This window comes from Microtus ochrogaster, chromosome 2 (genome assembly GCF_000317375.1).
Source record: "Microtus ochrogaster isolate Prairie Vole_2 chromosome 2, MicOch1.0, whole genome shotgun sequence".
In the NCBI taxonomy this organism is placed as follows: Eukaryota; Metazoa; Chordata; class Mammalia; order Rodentia; family Cricetidae; genus Microtus; species Microtus ochrogaster.
In genome coordinates, this window is record NC_022010.1 from 3,463,388 (window position 1) to 3,484,534 (window position 21,147).

The following is a 21,147-nucleotide window of genomic DNA, read 5'->3' on the forward strand; positions in this document are numbered from 1 at the left end:
GCAGTCTGCAGCTCAGAAGCTTTCTTCAGTGGAGAAAAAATAAAGTAATAACCCCTTGGTGTTTTTCTCAAAGCAACTCTGATGGTTGGGTGTGGTGGCCACACCATTAACCTCATCACCGGTGGGGCAGAGGCAAGAGGAGCTCTGTGAGTTTGAGATTAACCTTGTCTACAGAGTGAGTTTGTGGCCAACCCGAGCTACACAGAAATCCTGTCTCGCAAAACAATAGCAGGAAAAGAAAGTAACTCTACTGAATAGACATTACTCATTAAATGTCCTATCTGTCAGATGTATAGATTTAGACTCAAAACCCCAGAGAAAGAAACATGGTCACCACTTGGGAGGGTGGGGCAAGAGGACTGCTGTGAGCCAGCCTGGGCTACACAGTGAGTTCCAGACCATCTCAATAAAATCAAATGAAATGAAAAATGTAAAGATTCCATAAGCATATTCGTTACCTGCAGGTGACAGATTGGCAAATTAGACTGTCACCATCAAATAAGTTCAGCTCAGTTTACAAGTGACAGAGCTGGGATTTGAACCCAGGGCAGTGTGACTCCACAGAAGAATCCACAAATCTGAGGGCTAAAGCACAGTAGGAGCCAGTAGGTGTAAACGAACTCTTGCTACCAAGCTTGAGTGCAATCCTCGAAACCTCGAATCCTAGTAGACCTCTGTATGTGTGTGCGCGCGCGCGCACGCGTGCGGACCCCCCCCCCCTCTCTCTCTCACACACACACACACACACACACACACACACACACACACACACACACAAGCATTAAGGCAAAACGTTTTTGGTTTTTGCTTTTTTAATTAAGAAAGGTGGGTTGTTATCCCATTCCGCAGCTGGGAAAACTGCGGAAGGGAGTGCCTTGGCCCCCACAGGAGGCTGAGGACTAATCTGAATCTGTGAGCCCACTAACTTTCCAAAGCGGGCGTTTCCTGCTGCTGGCGCTGGATGCTCCGTTTCAGTGTTTGTAGGTTAACACAGCATCAGCTCTGCACCACGGAACCTATCTGGTAGCCGAAAGGCCATAGCTCCACAGAATGCAAACTAAAAAGGTCAGGGAGGGCATGGTGCATCAGAAGGATCTCTGTGAATATCTAAGCCAGCTTGCGCTATGCAGTGAATTTCAAGACAGCCTGGGTGGCACAGAGAGACCCTGTCCCAAAGACAAAAACAAGAAAACGGCTAGAGGGGACAAGAGAAAGGAAAGGGACAAACCCGAAACCGGGGCTAAGAAGTGGAAAACTTTGGGTGGCGTGGCTAACGCCATTGCACACGAGAGAAACTGAGGCACACGAAGTCCAGTCCGAGGGCAGGAAACGTTAGCAGCAGCAGTAACTGCGCTGGGTCGACGGGACGCGAGTTCGCCCACCGATCAGAGACCCCGACTCCGCCCCCCGTCGCTTATTGGTCGCTCCCGGAACGCGACGCACAAGCGACAGCCAATAGGAGCGGCACACGGAGCGCCTTTCCCAGGGAGGCCGAGGCCAACTCGAGAACCCGGAAGCACGGCGGATGGACAGGTGGAAAAAGCCAATCCACCGCTGCGAAGGTGGCAAGCCGTCCAATGGCGAGGTGCCGGGGGCGGGGCCGACGGCCGAGGCAGCAGGGAACCGCCGCGCGGGCTTGGATGGTGCGGCGGGCACGATCTCTGGGCCCTTGCCGCAGGCCTTGCGCCTCTCCGTGCCTCAGTTTCCCCCTTCAGGAGTAAGCCCAGCATGCTGGGCTGGAGCAGCTGCACAAGCCGCGCGCAGTGATGACGTGGCGGGTAAGGCCCTCGAGCCCCGGCGCCGCCTGTCAGAACCGCGGCGTCCCTCTTCTGTAAGCCGGAGCTACAGGTAGCTTGCTCTCTCCACAGGGGCTGACAGGATGCAAGGCTAGCGGCCAGCGGTGCGCGGCACACCATAGTTGCCCAATAAATGCTTATTGTTGGCAAGATGGCGTGTGCATACCTGGCACCTCGCTCCCCGGTCAGCCCCGAGCTCGTGTCCGCCCTTACTGAGGTGTGGCATCACCCACTGGTGTGGCTCAGGTCCTGGGCTCCCGGTCCATGATGGATAAGTCAGGAAAGGAAGGCCAGAAGGCACTGAGGCGGTGTTCGTGTGGTAACACATCAAGACACCAGATATTTGTGCTTGTCCAAGAATGTGGTGTGTGTACATGCGCGTGTGCAGGAGTGGTGGCCCAAACACTGGGTGTCCAGTGGCAACACACACTGGTCCTAGTGAACTGGTGGACCTCATGGCCGAGAAGTTCCCGGCTTCACCTCTCTGAGCGGGTTTCCCCACCTGGAGGGGGCGGCGTGGAAACATCACCTCCTGTGGTTATGCCCTGTTACTAATATATTTAATAAGTGCTCAGTAAATGCGTGAGATGTCCACCACAGCACCCAGGAGGTAGGAGTCAGCAGGAGGCTTTCCCGGCTGCCCCTCCCCCATCTCGCTGCTCCCTCAGCATCAGAAAGTGTGCTGATTCTTCACACCTGTTTCCATCAGTAATCACGTTCTTGGGAACAGGTCCATCCCTCTGCCTCATTCTCTACAATGCTTGGCTCCTCACAGATTCTGCTCTCCCTCTGTGGCGGGACAAGTGCTCCGGGCCCAGCCGCTAGTCTAGATGACATGCCGATGGCTTCAGTGATGGCAGTGGCTGAACCCAAATGGGTCTCGGTCTGGGGCCGTTTCCTGTGGCTGACACTGCTGAGCATGGCCCTGGGGTCGCTGCTGGCCCTGCTGCTGCCCCTGGGAGCTGTGGAAGAGCAGTGCCTGGCTGCGCTCAGAGGTTTCCACCTGCTCAGGAGCAAACTGGACAGGAGCCAGCATGTGGTCACCAAGTGCACCAGTCCATCCACAGAGCTCAGTGTCACCTCTGGGGATGTGGGGCTGCTGACTGTCAAGACTAAGACGTCTCCAGGTGAGCACACTGGCTGTCTCGCCCATGTTAGTTAAGACTGATGTTTAGAGTGCCCGAGAGTCCAGTGTGCAGGCGTGAGCGTGTTATGGTGAATGAGGCACGCCGGGAACTCCAGTTTGGTGAGTGACTGAGAACGGGTGTCCCTGTGTGTGGAGGGGACTAACAAAGTGTGAGGCCTGAGCAGCAGCTCAGCCAAGTGGGAGTGGTTCAAGGAAAAGAGCCTGAGAACAGCGCTCCAGCTAGAAACCAGGGGAAGGAAGCTGAGTGAGTGCCGACCCTCAGAGGCAACCCACAGCTGGGAAGAGGGCTGTGTCCAAAGTGGGTCCCTCCATTACTGTCCCGTGCCCACAGTGACGTGTTGCAGCAGCCTGTTGCTACCCATTGGATGCCAGCAGCACACTGCCCCCAGTGGTGACGACTAGACATTACCACAACTGGAATGATTAAAAGCAGTGCGGGGCTGGAGACATAGCCCTGATAGAACACTTGCCTGTGTGCACATGGGCCTGGGTCACAGCCCCACAACTGCTGGAAAACCAAAACAGTCCAGGCATGGGAAGTCCCTGGGAGTTAGCTGTTGGCATTCCTAGGCTCGAGAGATAGGGCCACCAGACCACAGGGGAGGCTGCCACATTGTAGGGAGGGCACAGGGATAGTTAATGCCCTGTGTCTATGTCCAGGCAGGCAGCAGGGGAGCCCAGCTGGTGCCTCCAAGGGTACAGAGTGGTTCAGGACATAGCCCATGACCGGCATCCCACCCCACAGCTACAAGACAGACCCATACAGGGACATCTCCTGAGTGTCCCCAGCAGGCCACCCTCTTCATTAAGCCACTCTGGCTCTCTTCCAGCAGGGAAGCTGGAAGCCAAGGCTGCACTGAACCAAGCCCTGGAGATGAAGCGTCAGGGCAAGAGAGAGAAAGCCCACAAGCTCTTCCTGCACGCCCTCAAGATGGACCCTGGCTTCGTAGATGCGCTCAATGAGTTTGGCATCTTCTCAGAAGAGGAAAAGGACATCATTCAGGCAGATTACTTATACACCAGGGCACTGACCATTTCACCCTTCCACGAGAAAGCGCTGGTCAACCGGGATCGGACGCTGCCGCTTGTGGAGGAGATTGACCAGAGGTACTTTAGCATCATCGACAGCAAAGTGAAGAAGGTCATGTCCATACCCAAGGGGAGCTCAGCGCTGCGCAGGGTCATGGAGGAGACCTACTACCACCACATCTACCACACGGTGGCAATCGAGGGCAACACCCTCACCCTCTCAGAGATCAGGCACATCCTGGAGACCCGCTACGCTGTGCCAGGAAAGAGCTTGGAGGAGCAGAACGAGGTGATTGGCATGCATGCGGCCATGAAGTACATTAACACTACCCTGGTCTCCCGCATTGGATCTGTCACCATCGATGACATGCTAGAGATCCATAGAAGGGTGCTGGGGTATGTGGATCCAGTGGAGGCGGGAAGGTTTCGGAGGACCCAGGTCCTGGTGGGACACCACATTCCGCCCCATCCCCGGGACGTGGAGAAGCAAATGCAGGAGTTCACACAGTGGCTTAATTCAGAGGACGCCATGAATCTGCACCCGGTTGAGTTCGCAGCCTTAGCCCATTACAAACTTGTGTACATCCACCCTTTCATCGATGGCAATGGGAGAACCTCCCGCCTGCTGATGAACCTGATCCTGATGCAGGCAGGGTACCCCCCTATCACCATATGCAAGGAACAGAGGTCAGAGTACTACCACGTATTAGAAGTTGCCAACGAGGGTGACGTGCGGCCCTTCATCCGCTTCATTGCCAAGTGTACGGAAGTCACATTGGACACACTGCTCCTTGCCACCACTGAATACTCCGTGGCACTGCCGGAAGCCCAGCCCAACCATTCTGGGTTCAAGGACACACTCCCCGTGAGGCCCTAAACCGCTAGCTAGCCCTCCCCCTTGGCAACAAGGGAAGCCAGGAGATGGCATCCAAAGAACGGCTTTCTAGAAACAGCTCTCCCTAATAGCAAAAGGAGATATTTAAACATTCTTTACCTCCAGATGTTTAGTTGAGAAAGAAAACTAAATTATCAAGCCTTGTCTTTAGGATAATTTATACTTCAGCCCAGCTATTTATTTTCCCGAGCCACCTAGCAGTGCCAAGTGGTGCTGTGACCACTGCATCAGTGGTGATCCCAGTACCCTGCAGAGGCAGCCGTGCTCCCTCCTCTTATGTCCTGAGCCTGGACAGAATTTGCACTAAGGTGGGGGCAGAGGGGCCAGATCTGTGGGACAAAGCCCAGGACCACAGGGGCCACTCAGATGCCTTTGAGGTCCTATGACTTCAGAGGGCTGCAGTCCTAAGCAAAACCTGCCCTGCTGTGATGGACTTTCACTCCTGAGACAGGAAGCAGACGCTGCCATCTCCAGAGGGAGACTGCAGATTCCCAGAGACCCCCAGAGCCGCTAACTTGCTAGCCTGCCGGCAGGGATGTTATTTTCCTATCTAGACCTCTCAGGAGAGCGGCCAGCGTGGCTTTTTCTTTCTTCTGAACTTCACTTGCATCAACTCAGACCAGATGTGTTAGACAAGCTTTTCAGCTGTACCATCACCCCATAAAGCAAGTCTGCTTTTACTTCCCACTCAGTCTCCTGCACAAAGACCCCCAGATAATGGCTCTGAGGGCCTGGAGGTGAGGCTCAGTGTAGCACCTACCTAGTAGCATGTGCCATGCCCCAGGCACCACCTCTTAACAAAAAAAAAAAAGATATCCCACCAACCCCAAATAAGCATTCCTGATAAAAGAATTAAAACAAACACCTGTGACCACAGCCCAGCCTGGTCCCTTTTGTCCTGTGTTTTTAAACCACCTTCCCCTATAAAGCCATTCTAGGGTCTAACGTCCCCTAGTATAGGTGGTTGCCTTGGAATGGCCTTGCTTTTCCAGTACCTTGTAAAGCGATACTGTTCGGCCTGATAAATGCATTTCAAAGCTGTCACCTTAGAAAAAATAATTTTCCAATCATACATGGCTAAGTGCCAATTTGACTGCTGCTATTTAGTCAGAATGGCTAGAGATCACTGGGTTTTGTTCTGAGGGACAGCCTAGGAGTCCTAAGCGCACTGCACTTTGTTTGAATGATGGTAAATTCATTCCAGGTATCAAACCTCCAGTTCGGTGCTGCCAACTGATGTGTCAGTGTTCACAGATACTCAGTGGTAGTTCCGAGGGGCTGAGAAGAATGGAAAGGCGTGTGGATGCAGTTGAGCCTCACGACAGCTCACCAGCGCACGGCAGTACAGCCCCAAGTCCCAAGCTCCTTTCTCTTCTCTGCAGCATCCCAAGTCTCACAGGGTGCTTGCTTGGTCCTGTAGTGAGAACCTGCACTTTAGCTACATGTGGAAGATATTTTAACAAATTACTGGTTCTAATAAAGTATTTTGTTACATAAAATTGTGTTGCCTTATTCAGGGAGGGAGCACTGAGCTGCCACTATGTAGATTGCTCTAAGAACAGACCTCAGAGGGTGCCTGCCCTGAGCTAAATTCACTAAGTATTTTACCCAGATTAAAAATGATTTTTGTTGTTCTCTTCCGATGTCCTCAGTGGGCTTTTCTGGCGTGTGGAAAGGCTTACCTGTGTCATGAACCCTGTGGAGAGCATGAAGTCATACCTGAGTACTAGACACCAGTAAGAGAATCAGATGGCTTCTGTGAGACCATCCGGAAAGCAACACAGACACAGTGGGATTAGCTCAGTCACTGTCTTCTCAGTACCCTCCCTCACAGAGACCCAGCAGGAGCCAATGCCTTAGTGTGGTCCCTGCTATCCATAGCTGTTATCTAATGGAAAGATAATGCCTAGAAAAAGGTCTTTGTGTGTTATGTGATAAGGGTGGAGGAGAACCTGCATCTTAAAAGACATTTACAGGTCCGGGTGGTAGTGACAGAGCATGCCTTTAATTCCAACACTCAGGAGGCAGAGGCAGGCAGATCTGAGTTCGAGGCCAGCCTGAAAGAGCAAGTTCCAGGACAGATAGGGCTGTTACACAGAGAAACTCCGTCTCAAAAAACAAAGCAAACATTTCAGGAAGTGTACATTACCATTTAAAGGTGGAAGCTGAACTTGGGCTAGGTCCTGACATTAGATGTTGACTGACAGGTACCCTGGTGTCTGCAAAGGGGAGGTGACTAGGACCTGAGTGCTGAGAGCTCCAAGATGCACAGTAGTGGCTACACTTAAAAAATGCTAAGGGGCTGGAGAGATGGCTCAGCGGCTGTGAATGAGAGAGTCTGTTGCTCTTGCAAGGGACCTTGGTTCTTCCCAGCACTCACATGGTCTACAACCATCTATCACTTCATTTCCACGTGATCCTCTGCTAAACATAATGGGCACCAGGCCTACACATGGTGCTCATCATACACACATGCAGGCAAAACTCTGAAATCTTTTTAAGGGAGTTTTTTTAAATGTTAAGTTAGAAAAAAAAAAAACCTTTAGGGCTGGGCAGATGGCTGACTGATGCCTAGAAACTCACACACAACAGATACAGGAGCAATGTCCAGCACACACAGGCTCCCCAGTGTTTTCCTCCAAAGTGCTTCTACACAGTGAGTAGTTTCCCACTGTCTTCCCTGCCCCGCCAAGGGCCTCATAGCAGAGCGACAGGAGCAAGGTGAGAAGTCAATTCTCCCACCAGTGTCATGCTGCCACAAAGGCAAGGCTGCTCACTGCTGAGTCGTTTAGTCAAAGGGACACAAGATGTGACTTGCACAAGCTGTTCTGTTAATATACTACTTAGGATGAAGGTGCATCCATGTGAAACACACCCACCGTAAGTGAACACACACACAGCAGCACTGTGCATGGCTTCGATAAGAGAACTTCACTTTAATAAACAAAGCTAAGTGGGGGAAGTCAACTATGCGCTCAACATAGCATTTAGACACAAGTGTCTGGACAGAGGACACAGGTCCCCCAGTCACCAGGCAAAGAAAATGGCCCACAGCAGGTGGAACACGCGCTCCTCTAGGAACAAATGTCACAGACATTCCGCTTCAGGGAACATGAAAACAGTTGAGGTGTGAATTACAGATACATTATAAAAAAACAAAACAAAACACAGCCTCTTTGGACAAAAGCCCATCCGATGTATTGTCTGCAATGTCCCACCCGCACTTTACTAAAGAGGTCATCTGATGAGTGACAAGCATCTTTCATTTTATCTTTTAGGCTTAAAGAGCGATGGGTACTCGTGCTCTGCAGGGCTGGGGGGCAAAGGGGAATTCGTAGAAAATGGGCCAGAGGTGGTGAAGTATCAGGACAAGTGGACGTCAAAAGCCGAGGCCCTCTCCCCCCCTTGTTAGGACACTGAAGTACCTTGGGAACAGCCTATAAAGCAGTTGGCTTCCGCCCTCAATATGAGGGAACACTCCTCGCCACCATGCTCAATGTAGGCTTTTCCTTCCATCTACACGAAACAGGTGTGCCCAGCCCTTCTGTCTCCAGGGCCCACGGTGGCCTCCTGGCCAGCATGAAGGAGTTAAGTAAGGCATTTCCCATATATCAAAGTCCTCTTCACTTTCTCAGAAGCAACTTCGCAAAGTCAGCATTAGACATCTTAGGAGCTTCAGTGGCCACGGAGGAGGCGACTGTTGGCCCCACCGCAGGGCCATTCTCAGCCTGAGGAGCAGCAGTGTGGCGCTGCAGAGCCCGAGGAAGAAGAGAAAGCTGGGTCCTTCCCTTTCCGCGCCTAGAAAGAGCAAACACAATGACCCTTTGGAAGCAGATTCATAGCCCCACCTGGACTGTGAGACAGCTGGGGTTATTGGACCAAGTCAGAAGATGGGAAACGGTAGGAACTATGACTGACCAGGAATGCAGAGAGGCTGACCTCTAACCTCACACCAGGAAGAGAAAGCACAGGAACCACGAGACACCCTTCACTCAATTCTAGCTAGAAGCGAGCAACACTTGAATAAGCCACCTCCTTTAGGGCACTGACATGAAGTACCCTCTGCTAAGTCACAGGTGACAAAGTGGATGCCATCTCTCAGACCACGAAGAGCCTGGCATTGTCAGCTCCTTCTATCTAGGACAACAGCACAGTCTCTATGGGATGACAGCTGCCACTGCAGCCTGCTATGCATGTGGCTCCAGTCTGTCGTGAGCATGGATCAGTGACAAAGGCAACATGCTTATGCAATGCCTCAGAGCTCACCTCAGCTGGGTGCCTGTGACCCCAGCTCTGCAGAAGGCTAAGGCCCTGTCTCAAAATTTTGTCAAAAGCTAAGAATGTAGCAGACTAGATTTTTGCTAACTTGACACAAGCTAGAGTCATCAGGAAGGGGAAACACTGATTGAAAGAATGCCTCCATCAGACTGGCCTGTGTGCAAGTCAGCGGAGCATTTTTTTTTGATTAATGATTAATCATTAATTAGCTGGAGAGCCCAGTCCACTGGGGGTGATGCCATCCCCGGGCAGCCATTAGTCCTGGGTATGAAGAAAGCAGGCTAGGACTAGAGAGATGGCTCAGCAGGTAAGAGCACTAGCTGTTCTTCCAGGACTGGGGTTTGTGTAATTCCAGTTCTAAGGCCCTCTTCTGGTCTCTACAGGTACTACACACACAGAAGACAGACATTCATGCAGGTAAAACACCCATACACATAAAGAAATATATCAATATTAAAAATGAAAGAAAGCAGGCAGGCAAGCAGGGTGAGGGGCTGGAGAGATGGCTCATGGGTTAAGAGCATGTCTAACAGATGACCCAAGTTCAATTCCTAGCACCCATAAGGAAGCTAACCACCATTTGTAACTCCAGTTCCTGGGGGTCTGGTGCCCTCTTCTGGCCTCTGTGGACATTGCACATATGTGGTGCATAGGCATTCAACCAGGTAAGATACTCATAACACATAAAATAAATGTAAATAACAAAACAAAATTTCAAAAAAGCAGGCTGATAGACTTTTAGTTTTAGGAAAAACTGGTTTGATTTCTAGCTTTATTACTATTAGGTACGTAAGCTTGGGCAAATGACTTAATCTTCAGGTCTAGTTTCCTCACAGAACGAGGACACCGGACTAAATCATTTCCAGCCAGTCCTAGAGTTCTATCTTTCTACACAGCTGAAAGATGCTGTTGCTGGGGGAATACAACTAACACTTTTGAAGCTACTACTTTTATGTCAAACTTTAAAGTCCATAATTGTTATCTTCATAAAGTATTATTTGACCTACAGTATGTTTAAATCAATTTAATAAAATCACTTTATAACAGGAAAAAGGAAAAGAAAGAAAGAAAGAAAGAAAGAAAGAAAGAAAGAAAGAAAGAAAAGAAAAGAAAGGCTGAGCAGGGTACAGAGAGGAAGCAGTAACTTTCTGTATTCTTCCATAGCTTCTGCCTCCAGGGCTCTGTCTTGGGTTCTTGACAATAGACTGACTACAGTTGGGGAGGCAAATAAACCCTTTCTTCCCATGGCCTTTATCACAGCACTAGGAACCTAATACTTGCCTAACAGTCAGAAGGCCCTGGATTCCATCCCCACTGCCACCAAGAAAAGGTGTGACCAGGGCTGCTTCCCTTTACAGACTTGCAGACAGTGACACTTACTAGGCAGGTGACACCAGAGACCACTCAGAGCAGCAGGTCCTAGCTTTTCTGACCCAACTCCATGACCTCCAGATATGACACCCCAACCCCCTTCAGCACTGGCCAGGACAGATCTGCACAAAACAAAAGCAGACACTTACGCTCCATACATCTGTCGGGGTACCATGGGGGCCCCTGGTGCTGTCCTCACTTCTGGCTTCTCTGGAACTTTCCGCTGAGGGGGATTGCTGATTGCGACCTTAATGACATTCTCTTTGATGGTCATGCCATCCATCTTCATCACCGCCTGTGATGCCTGTGACTCGTTTTCATATTCCACATAGGCCAGGCCCTGAAAGGTAAAATCCACAGCTGGATCAGATGTCAAGGACTTGGCTTCCTTCAGGAGAGCAGCTGTGGTAAGCAGGCACCCATTAGCAGTGACCTCCCTAATGCCACCATCCAGGCTACAGATTTGCCCCCAGTCTAACCATTTGCCCTGTGGCCATCACTGACTGGAAGGAAGCTTGAAAAGCCTCTCTGTGCTTACCCCAAAGAAAGAAACCATGTAAGCCCAGCAAGAGATGAGCTAGACACAAACAAGATCCGACACGGTCACTATCCTTTGGCCTCTTCTTCCCTCCATACTAAGTCTCCAATGTGGGTGGAGTCAGGGCTTGAAAGATGAACCCAAATGTGTCAAAAAAGGTCTAACAGGGCAGAGGGGAGAAGAGGACAGGGAAGCCCACGCTGATCACTCCTCAGCAAGAAACTCAAAGTCTGCCCCACTGACCTTTGGCTTCCCAGCCCTGTTGGTGACCAGCCTGAGGTCCTTCACAGTGCCATGAGCCTTACAAATGTCCTCGAGTTCCTCTTTGGTGCAGGAGAAGGGCAGGCCCGAGATAAAAAGCTTGTGTTTCTCCAGGGTGGTGCTGTATCTGAACACCTGCAGGAGAGGCAAAGCTCCTGGTTCAGGAAGGCACACCCCAGCATATGCGTCCATTACTGTCAGATGGCCCTGAGCCAAATCTAGTCTCAGAGACTTAAATAACAAAACCACCAGACACACCATCTCTGTAAAATGACCAGAAAAACAGCACAGGTGGAGCTGCTCTTGCCGTGCTCTTGAGCAGCGAGGGAAAGCAGTCATCTTTCCATATACTAAGTATATCCACCACCAAACCAAGAAGAGGCTCCGAGCAGCTGAGCCCAAAAGCCTTGCACACGGTCCTGGCACTGAGCACCGTCCCTCTGGCAGCCTCCCTTAAAGGCATCTTTTCCCCAAAACGTACCTTAAAATCAGGGTTTTTGCTCTTATCCACACAAGGGGAGACAAACATTGGCCTTCCTTCCACAGTCTTCCTGTCCAGCTCCAGAGCCTGCTGGGCTGACTTCTCTTCTTTAAACTCCACATAGCAATAGCCCCGGAAGTCCCCACGGTTGCTGAAGACCGGCCTGATCTGGACCACCTCCCCACAGACCTCAAAGAGTGGCCTGAGCTTCACCTCTGGCTCATCCATGCTGTAGGGCAGGTTGCTGACAAAGACGGTGACACTGTCCTTACTGCTGTCATGAGCCACCTTGGGCATGTCGAGCTTGAGGGAGGCTGCCTTCTCCTTCTGCTTGGATGGAGGAGCCACGTCTATCGTTACACATTTCCCAGAAGAGTCCGCTTCTTCCTCCATGGCCGAAGCCACTCCAGAGGCCAGGCTATTCTCCACCCTTCTGCGTTTGGAAGGCTGCTCTGCAGGCATTCAAGAGAGAAGCAGAGGCAGCTAACGCATTCTGCATCAAGCACGTCCCAACACAAACAAACTGCACTGGGTACAAAAGAGACGGCCACCAGGCCCCACAATGTGCAGGCCCAATTTACACTCCAGCAAAGGCACAATTGGAAGCAAGAACATAAATCTCCACCGTCCAATCACAACTGCACAGAAAGTCAGGAGTCCCAGAGTCCCTCTCTACAATTCCCATGTGACCCAGGGAGAACAGAACCTGAAGGCAAGATAGAAGCCTACAGGTGACCGAACACCCCATAATGCACTCTGAATACTGGTACAAAGATTGTTTCTAACTCTTTCAACTGGCCAGTGCCTTCTGCATTCCCCCAGCAGACATGGGCTGGGCCTGAACAACCTCTACCATTTCCTTAAGAAGCAACACAGAACACTGATTTTCAATTGGGACTTTATCACAGAGCCACCACTGAGAGAAATGTAGATGGTGACCAGGTGATTCAATGGCATGAATCCTGATTGTGCCAGGGCAGCACAGTTGGGACATCAGTGTGTGCACGCCCTGAGGAAATCAAGACCACTCCTGAACAGCTAAGAAGACATGTGGCTAGGTTAGCGTTACCTTCCTCTTCCTCCTCCTCCACCTCGCCCCACTCTCTCTCATCTTCCTCATCCGCCTTGTGTTTGCCTGCACCGTGAGTCTTTTTCTTCTTTTTCAGAGCTTTCTTCTCAGCCCGCACCTTCTTCCGCTGTTCAGCCCTTTCTTCTTCCTGCTGCACAAGAGCTGCTTCCTTCTCTGCAGCCTAGAAAAAAGGGCAGGACATTCCTGGATGCCTTGTTAGGCTGGCTTGTGCGGAGACAGGACCTTAAAGGGGGTGGAGAGGGGACCAACCTCTTCATACAACACAGATCATATGAACATGGTGAAGAGGAGACTCATAACTCATATACTTTCAATAGCTTCAATCATAACATAGCAAAAAAAAAAAAAAATCCTGTTGCTGGGGCAGAGTGGCCTGACAAAAGCCAGAGGGGAGAATGGGTTTATCTGGGTTCACAGCTGCAGGCTGTTCACAGGTCTACTGTGGTATAGAGGTCGGAGCAGGAACATCAAGCAGCTAGCGCCATCCACAGACAAGAGAAGGAATGCCCGCATGCCATCCTCAGCTTGCTTCCTTCCTTTCATTTCAGAGCCCAGGCCATGAAATGATGCCACCCACACTCAAGGTGGGTCTTCCACCTCCAACTTAGAAAATCCCTCACAGGTCATAATAAAGCCAGAGATGCTCATGTTCCACTCACAGGCCTATCATGGCTCCTTAAAAAAAAAATTATTCTTCAAGAATTTCATCCATATATACAATGCATTTTGATCAAATTCTCACACACTCCCGTCCCCCTCTGATTTTTCTCAGATGTTGGCCACTAAATCTCCCTCCACTTCATTTGCTCTTTCTTTCTGTTAAACCATTGAGTCTAACCTGTGGAGGGAGTGTGGCAATCTATCCCAGGCTATACCCTAGAAGGAAACTGAAGCTCCTTCTCCAGTAGCCATCAAGTGCCAACAGCTCCCAAGCACGAGGCTCCACAAGGCCCTACATGCCCGAGGCTCCTCTATCTGATCTAGTACAGTCAACCCTGTTAAGCTGGAGGTTTTAAGTGAGTCTACAGATGGCAAGGGGTAAGTGTAAATACTGACACAGATGCTGTTCAGTCAGTATCTTAGGAAGGGCCAGAAGAGATGACGGTTCTATGGTTAAGAGCAGCAGCTGTTCTTCCAGAGGGCCCAGGTTCAATTCCCAGTACCCATAAGGAGCTAACAACAGACAGTCCAGAATCAGGGAATCTGACACCCTCTTCTGGCCACTTTGGGGACTGCCCACAATCAGCGCACAGACATTCATGCAAACAAATGGGGTGGAGTGGTGCAGCCTCAGAAGCATCACTGTCACCTTCATCCTCTGCTCATTCACGCGAGCCAAGCGAGTTTCTGTTTTCTGAATGGCCACATCCCAATCTTCTAAGGTTCCTGGACAGAAAGAAGAATAGAGCTTTTTGACCCCTCAATTCTGAGCTGTGCCAGTGTTCCCTGATGCCACTGCTCCACAGCAGAGAGCTTCTGTCACCAGAACTGCAGTCGCTCTTGTTTTACGGCAATGCACGTCACCAGGCTGCCACTCTGTAATTCCAATAATCCTCTGGGTTGCTATGGATCCCTCCTCCTTCCAAAGAGACTTAAAAACAAAAAGCCAACTTTTACAGGCTCTCAAGGGTAAAGACTATAAAACATTCCAAAACAGAGGGCATATGGAACTCAAGAGCCGGGGGAGCTACTCCCCCATGCCAGCAGCTCTGTTGAATCTCATCTGCGGGCTTCAGGCTCACATCCCAATCCAGATAGATGCCCATGGAGAAATCCACACTGTCTCCCCAAGTTCTACTACTATGGTTTAAGACGAACACCAAGGATCTAAAATTCCACAAAGGACTAAAGAGCATGCTGAGCCCCGCCTCTTCAAGTAGAACATCAGTTCTCATGCGCAATCCTCGTGGCCACAGCAGCTGTCCCATTTGGTTGTGGTGAGGACTGAGACTGGTCCTAACCAATGAGGCCAGCCAGAAGTGTGCCAAAGCCCACTGTGACTGCACACTGAGGCCCACTCCCACACAAGCGGCCAATCTGCCCTTACAGGCCACATATTTCACTGAAGTCTACTGGCCAAAGGACCACACTCCAAGCCAGAAGCAGAGGCAGGGTCCCACCTTCTGTCCTCTCCATGGTGAGCAACACTTCACAGACATGCTCAGGGTAGTCACTCGTGCACTGAACAGCTCGGTGCAGAGCCTTCCGACAGTGCTGCGTGTCACCATGTGCCCTAGAGCAGAAAACAGACAGACGTCATGAAGGCCCACGGTAAAGACGGTGAATAGGTTGCTGCTGGGGCAGAAGAGGTCTGACTACAGAGGAGACAGCGGCTTTCGGGAGCACCGGGGCCTTTCTCTCCTGCCACAAGCTTCTGCAGCTGCAAGGGGAGACCTTTTTCTATACACTCTTTCCCTTGGCCAGGAAGGTGCACCAGGAAATGCACCTCAGACAAGAGCCTCTAAGCAGACCTTCTGTGCACATGGGAGGGAACCATGTATCAACTGAATGTACCTTGACCTAGTTCCTCAAGAAGTCTCTGCAGTCCACCAGAGGGCTCTGTACACCCGAAACCCAGATGGTTTAACTCCATGCTCTGAGTCAGGTTTTATCCTAACATGTTAAAATATGCTAACCACACTGGCATATATGTATGTATGTGATGAGGAATTCCCCTCTCTGGTTACATGTACGTATGTACGTATGATGGTTGGATGTATCAGCATACTCAAAACCTTCAGAGCAGTGGCTCTTTGGCTGTCATCCACACACCCAAGGCCTCAGGAGGTCTGCAGAGTGAGAACACTTTGTACAGCGCTGGTGACTGCATGGATGATAGAAAAGCAATGGAGACTCAGGACAAAGCAAGCACATGCCTCTCTAGTGCTGTGTGACAACACAGCAAATGCACAGGAGCTCCTGTGCACACCACCGAAGGATGATACTTACTGGAAAATATTGACATCACAAAATTACAGCATCAGGCCTAAGGTCTATCAAGCCAAGGGGCAGAAAGACAGATACTGCAAACCAGAGAGCTCGCTGGCATGGTTCCAGACACCACATGCCATCTGGCCCTGTTGAGATTTGCTGTCATGAAAGAACAGCAACCTCATCTGAAAAGCAGATGCTCTCCCTTTCCACCCATCTCTGCAAGGCCAGTTTCTTTTTACCCTGCAATAAAAACTACAGCACAGCAGAGGGGTAACTATAATAAATACATTTGTCAAAACGTCAGGCTCAGGTTCAGAGAGACAGCTCAATGGTTAGGAGTACCGCCGGCTGCTCTATCAGAGGACCCCGGTTAGAGTCCCAACTCACAATGACTTAACTCCAGCTCCCGAGGGCCCCAAGCACAACTGTAATGCACGGATGAACATTCAGGCAAACTCCCACCCATTGTTTGTTTTGTTTACTTGAGACAGGGTTTCTCTAAGTAGCTCTGGTTGTCCTAGAACTCTGTAGACCAGGCTGGCCTCGAACTCAGAGATCCCAGCACTTGGGAGGCAGAGGCAGGTGGATCTCGATGAGTTCAAAGCCAGTCTGGTCTAACAGAGCAAGTTCCAGGACAGGCTCCAAAGCTACACAGAGAAACCCTGTCTCAACACCACCGCCCCCCCCCCAAAAAAAAGAAGAAAGAAAGAAGAAATATTGGGGATTTCCAATACGCACTGAATCACACAGCTGCAGTGTAACTCAGCCTGACAGCTCAGGGTAGATGGCCCCGAGCTCAAGGCCAGTTTGGGCTGTGCAGTCTCAATCTTGGGAGGGAAGGAGGAAAGGCAAGGTCATGGTTTTTATCTTCCCAATGGATGCAGTTTACTGAATTCAATAACCTAGAATGGTCAGAGTGCAGACACACTACAAACACACCATGAAGGAGCCCACCCCAAACCATGAACGACACTAAGTCTAGACAGCGGCTGCTAGCTAATCTGATGGTTTTCTTTTCTCTTTTAGTGCTTTGAGCTTTCCTATACAAAATATAATAATAAAAAAACACCTCCCCCAAGAGTCCAATTAGGCACACTCAAAATTCAAAACAAAAATACAAACAGCTCAGAAGGACTTAATGGCTAAGAAGACCCCCCCCCCCCCGGCCCCGCCAACTCACACACTAAACACTGGTTCTCAAGGCTTGCCAGGCACAGGCCCTGCTAAAGGAAGAGGCAGGAGGGCACCCACCCCAAGGAGCAGGCACAAGTCAGCTCAGCCAAGAATGGGTACAGATGTTGGCTACCCTAGGTCACTCACCTTTCCAGGTTGTAATACTCCAGCCACATGTTGGCATACTTGGCATTTCCTCTGGTCATAATGCTGTCCCAGAGTTCTCGAGCTTTCTGCATGTTATTGCACAGACGAGCCTAAAATACATTAACAAGATCACCTGGAACGAGCCCAGAACCCTCTCACAGCAATATCCACACAGGTATGCCTAAAACACTCCTTCCTGGCCCATGACTGTGTCCCGCAGATCCCTAAAGGCCCCAGGCCTCCCTCCAGCAGTAACAGGTCTGAAGCCTGGCTCCCGGCTCTGCAGCAGTGAGCCTCACAGATCTGCACAACGCCAAGGCTCGGACAGAACCTGCGGCACAGAGAGGCCCTGTGTACCCCGAGTAAAGACAAAAGTTCTGCTGACAGCTCTTGCAAATGTACAGAATTACCCAACAGGTTGGTTTCATTCACCCAACTCCCATCACAGAACAAGATTGGAATTTTACAATTCTATCAGCTGGTGAAGGGGGTTCCTCACTCAGCTCAGTGTTTCCGGCTCAGGATACCCAGCTGTGCCCTCTATTGCCCAAACAGTCCAGATGGACACAGTGAAAGCCTTAAGAACGCAGAGACCAGCACTGGCCAACAGCAGGCACTCAGTACACCCTCAAGTAGCAGTGAGGGAAGGACCTAGAGCCAGTGTCCAGGCACTGTTGCTATACAGCCACGGGCTGGGAATATCTTCACCAGGAAAGCAAATCAAGCACAGTATGCCAGGTAAACACAAAACCTTCACCACCTAGACCACACCCCCATTTCCATGAATGCCAAACGAAGCACCTAACCAAAGCCTTCAAAGGAGGGCATGGCAGGTCTGTGAAGATGCTCACCTCAACTCGAGCCCAGCTCTGCATGATCATGCAACTTGGGTCTCCGCTCTCATTGAAACCTTCCAGAATGAAATGGGAACAATTAGGGAGGACGTAAAGCAAGCGCCCCTGGCTGGAAGAGGTTTGGCAAGCAAGAACAAGCAAGGTAACTGGACAGACAGCAGGCTGGCAACTTACGCTCCTCAACCTCCTGCTGCAGGTACTCCAGAGCACGTGTGAACATGGCCCGCAGCTCTTCCAGCTCCTTGCTAGAGTCTGTTGGAGAAGGTAGAGGAACTCTATGAAGCCACCACAACCACCAAGACCCATTATGGACACAGGAACCTCAGTCACACTTCCTCTCACAGTAATAAACGACCAAAGGTATGGTGGCAGAGAGAAACACAGGCATGCCCAGGAGGGACAAGCAGGTAGCACAGGGGCTGTGTGAAACAGTCTGGCAAAGTGTAGGTTTTTTCTAGCTGACCTCTGGTTTGGAGCAGGGATCCAATGAACAGATCTAGAAGAACATGGTAGTCTTATTGGAAAAAAGATTTGGGGTTGTGGTAGTCAGTTTCAACTCCACAGAGCCTGCAATCAGCAGGGAGATGGATCCCTGGGCATGCCTGTGATGGATGAGCTCAGTGACATCTGTTGAGGTGGGAAGGCCTGCCCAAGGTGGATGGCACCATCCCTACTGGGGTCCTGGGCTATGTGCTCTCCCCTCTTCTCACTGTGAATGTCCTGAGTCCCTTGCTGGCCTGTGCCTTCTCCCCTGGGCACTTGTCAGATTATTCCCTACAGCAACAGGAAGAAATGCAACAGGCTCACGAAGGCCAGTAAGCAGTAAAAATGAGAGGCTGCCACGGCCACCAGCAAGCAAAGCAAACACAAGGACGGTCACCTTCTCACTCCACACCTGACTTAAGTTGGAAATTGCTAAAGTCTTCAGAAAAAAAATGTTACTAATGGTAGGTCACTCACCAATCCTTTCCCAGTCTCAATGTGCTTGAAGAACAGGGATGTAACTCCAAAGATGTGTTAAGAAAAAGTACAGAGCCAGGCGGTGGTGACACAAACCTTTAATCCCAGCACTCAGAAGGCAGAGGCAGGTGAATCTCTGTAAGTTTGAAGCCAGACTGGTCTACAAGAGCTAGTTCCTGGAACAGGCTTCAAATTTATGGAAAAACCAAAAAAAAAAAAAGTACAGCAGCTGCTGGGGGGTGGGGGTGGTGGATGGATATGGCATAATCATAATGTACTTGCCATGCCAGCATGAGGACCTGATCCCCAACACCCAAGTTAAAGGCCAGTGAAGCCAAGCAATGGTAGGTTGTACATGCTTTTAATCCCAGCACTCAGGAGGCAGAGGCAGGCAGATCTCTGTGAGGTCGAGGCCAGCCTACAGAGTGAGTTCCAGGACAGCCAGGGCTACACAGAAAAACCCTGTTTCAAAAACAAAGTAACAAACAAAGAGTTATAAAAGCCACTGAGGTGACACATGCCACTGCTGGGGAAGTGGGACAAATAGGTCTCTTGTGATCGCGGTCACACCAGCAAAACTTAAGCTCAGGGTCAACCATGAGATCCTAGAATCAGTGGATGGCTCCTAAAAAACAGAACCCAAAGCTCATCTGTGCCCCCACCACACACACACACACACACACACACACACACAGAGGAGGAAGGTGGGGGGACATGACGACCAAGTACAGAGGAGGAAGGTGGGGGGACATGACGACCAAGTTCAGTTCTGAGGAGGTTCACACTCTACCTTGTCTGAAGTCAACCCTTCTCCTCAGGTAGTCTAGGTACACTTGCCAAATCTCCACATAGTCAGTGGCCTGGATAAAGCCAGCACTCAGAGCATTCTCAAAGGTTGCTGCAATGGAGAAACCCACAACATTCACTAGACAGTTCAAAAAGAAATAAAGCCATCAAAACTCATAAATGTGTGACTCATGCACGTATAAATACATAAGCTGTGGGTCTATCCCAGCACCACATACAAGGAAAAAGTACAGACGCAGCGTTTGCGGGGGGGGGGGGGCTCCCCTCCAGCACCGTTCTCTAGGAAGGTATAGACGCAGTGTTTGTGGGGTCCCCTCCAGCACTGTTCTCTAGGAAGGTATAGACGCACTGTTTGCGGGGTCCCCTCCAGCACCATGCTCTAGAAGAGTCTCCACCGTAGTGAGAGTCCAGGTCGGACAAGACAGACCATGACTTCTAAGAAATTCACTGAGTATTAGAGGCCAAAGCGCCAAGAAGCCACACAGCATCTGCCACTACAAGACAGGCCCTGGGGCACTGGCTCAAGACTGCCACAGCTCTGTTCCTCATTTGGGACAAAAGACTAGAGCTCCCAGGCACGGTGGTTCATGCCTGTCATCCCAGCAAGCTTAGGCTCCACAGCGAGCTGCAGAGAAGAACCTTCCAAAAAGATAACTTGGAAATTCTCCTGCATAAATGTTCATACCAGAAATAATTTGATGGTCCACTCCATGTCTCTCCATGGCCAAGAGGTACCGACTCCACAGGGCAACTGTCCATGGGCAGTTCCTCACCGCACGGCTATGTACAGATAAGACCAAATCCTTTACTTTCAGCTGCCGATCCTGTGACAAAGAATCCCAGAGTGAGAGGACAGAACTCTAAGACTTCCTCAGTAATAGCAACTCATGGAAACTCCCCCACAGGCTAATGACCCAAAACTCAGTACCAGGTGCTTGCACTATTTTGGGAGGCTGTGAAACTTGGGAGAGGCAGGCCCTAGCTGAGCAAGTGGATCAGTGAGAGAGGCAAGAGCCTTGAGGATTATAGCTTAACCCCGCGCCCATCCTGTACCCAACTCTTGAATCCCTAACTGAAACCTGCAACCAGATGTCATTGCCAGAGCATCATCACCGTAGCCCCACGCCATCACCACCACAGCCAAACATCATCATCACCGCAGCCCCAAGCCATCATCACCGCAGCCCCACGCCATCATCACCGCAGCCCCACGCCATCATCACCGCAGCCCTACGCCATCACCACCACAGCCAAATATCATCATCACCGCAGCCCCACATCATCATCACCACAGCCCCACGCCATCACCACGGCAGCCCCACGCCATCATCACCGCAGCCCCACACCATCACCACAGCAGCCCCACGCCATCACCACGGCAGCCCC

General features: G+C 50.7%; 2 protein-coding genes across 4 annotated transcripts in view; one reads left to right on the forward strand and one right to left on the reverse strand.

Moving 5' to 3' along the window:
• Positions 1 to 1,707: 1,707 nt before the first annotated feature.
• Ficd (FIC domain containing) lies at positions 1,708 to 5,678 on the forward strand. Of its 2 annotated transcripts, none has more exons than XM_005344244.3 (3): positions 1,708 to 1,778; positions 2,572 to 2,923; positions 3,774 to 5,678. In XM_005344244.3, the coding sequence occupies exons 1-3, from the start codon at positions 1,767 to 1,769 to the stop codon at positions 4,847 to 4,849; spliced, it is 1,440 nt and encodes a 479-aa protein (XP_005344301.2). In that variant the 5' UTR covers positions 1,708 to 1,766; the 3' UTR covers positions 4,850 to 5,678. The 2 variants fall into 2 exon arrangements, with proteins under 2 accessions (XP_005344301.2, XP_026644414.1); XM_026788613.1 differs by having other exon boundaries at positions 1,772 to 1,848.
• A 2,104-nt stretch (positions 5,679 to 7,782) lies between these two features.
• The window catches only part of Sart3 (spliceosome associated factor 3, U4/U6 recycling protein), a 28,237-nt gene continuing 14,872 nt past the window's right edge, over positions 7,783 to 21,147 (reverse strand). The window contains exons 8-19 of one of the 2 annotated variants that reach the window (XM_026785079.1): positions 20,447 to 20,585; positions 19,745 to 19,852; positions 18,169 to 18,246; positions 17,992 to 18,050; positions 17,141 to 17,250; positions 15,007 to 15,119; positions 14,196 to 14,272; positions 12,866 to 13,046; positions 11,797 to 12,248; positions 11,298 to 11,450; positions 10,666 to 10,856; positions 7,783 to 8,665 (exon numbers count right to left, since the gene is read on the reverse strand). In XM_026785079.1, coding sequence (XP_026640880.1) covers positions 8,491 to 8,665; positions 10,666 to 10,856; positions 11,298 to 11,450; positions 11,797 to 12,248; positions 12,866 to 13,046; positions 14,196 to 14,272; positions 15,007 to 15,119; positions 17,141 to 17,250; positions 17,992 to 18,050; positions 18,169 to 18,246; positions 19,745 to 19,852; positions 20,447 to 20,585 — 1,836 coding nt within the window. In that variant the 3' untranslated portion in view covers positions 7,783 to 8,490. The remainder of the gene's footprint in view (positions 8,666 to 10,665; positions 10,857 to 11,297; positions 11,451 to 11,796; positions 12,249 to 12,865; positions 13,047 to 14,195; positions 14,273 to 15,006; positions 15,120 to 17,140; positions 17,251 to 17,991; positions 18,051 to 18,168; positions 18,247 to 19,744; positions 19,853 to 20,446; positions 20,586 to 21,147) is intronic. The other variant, XM_005344245.3, reaches the window with a different exon arrangement.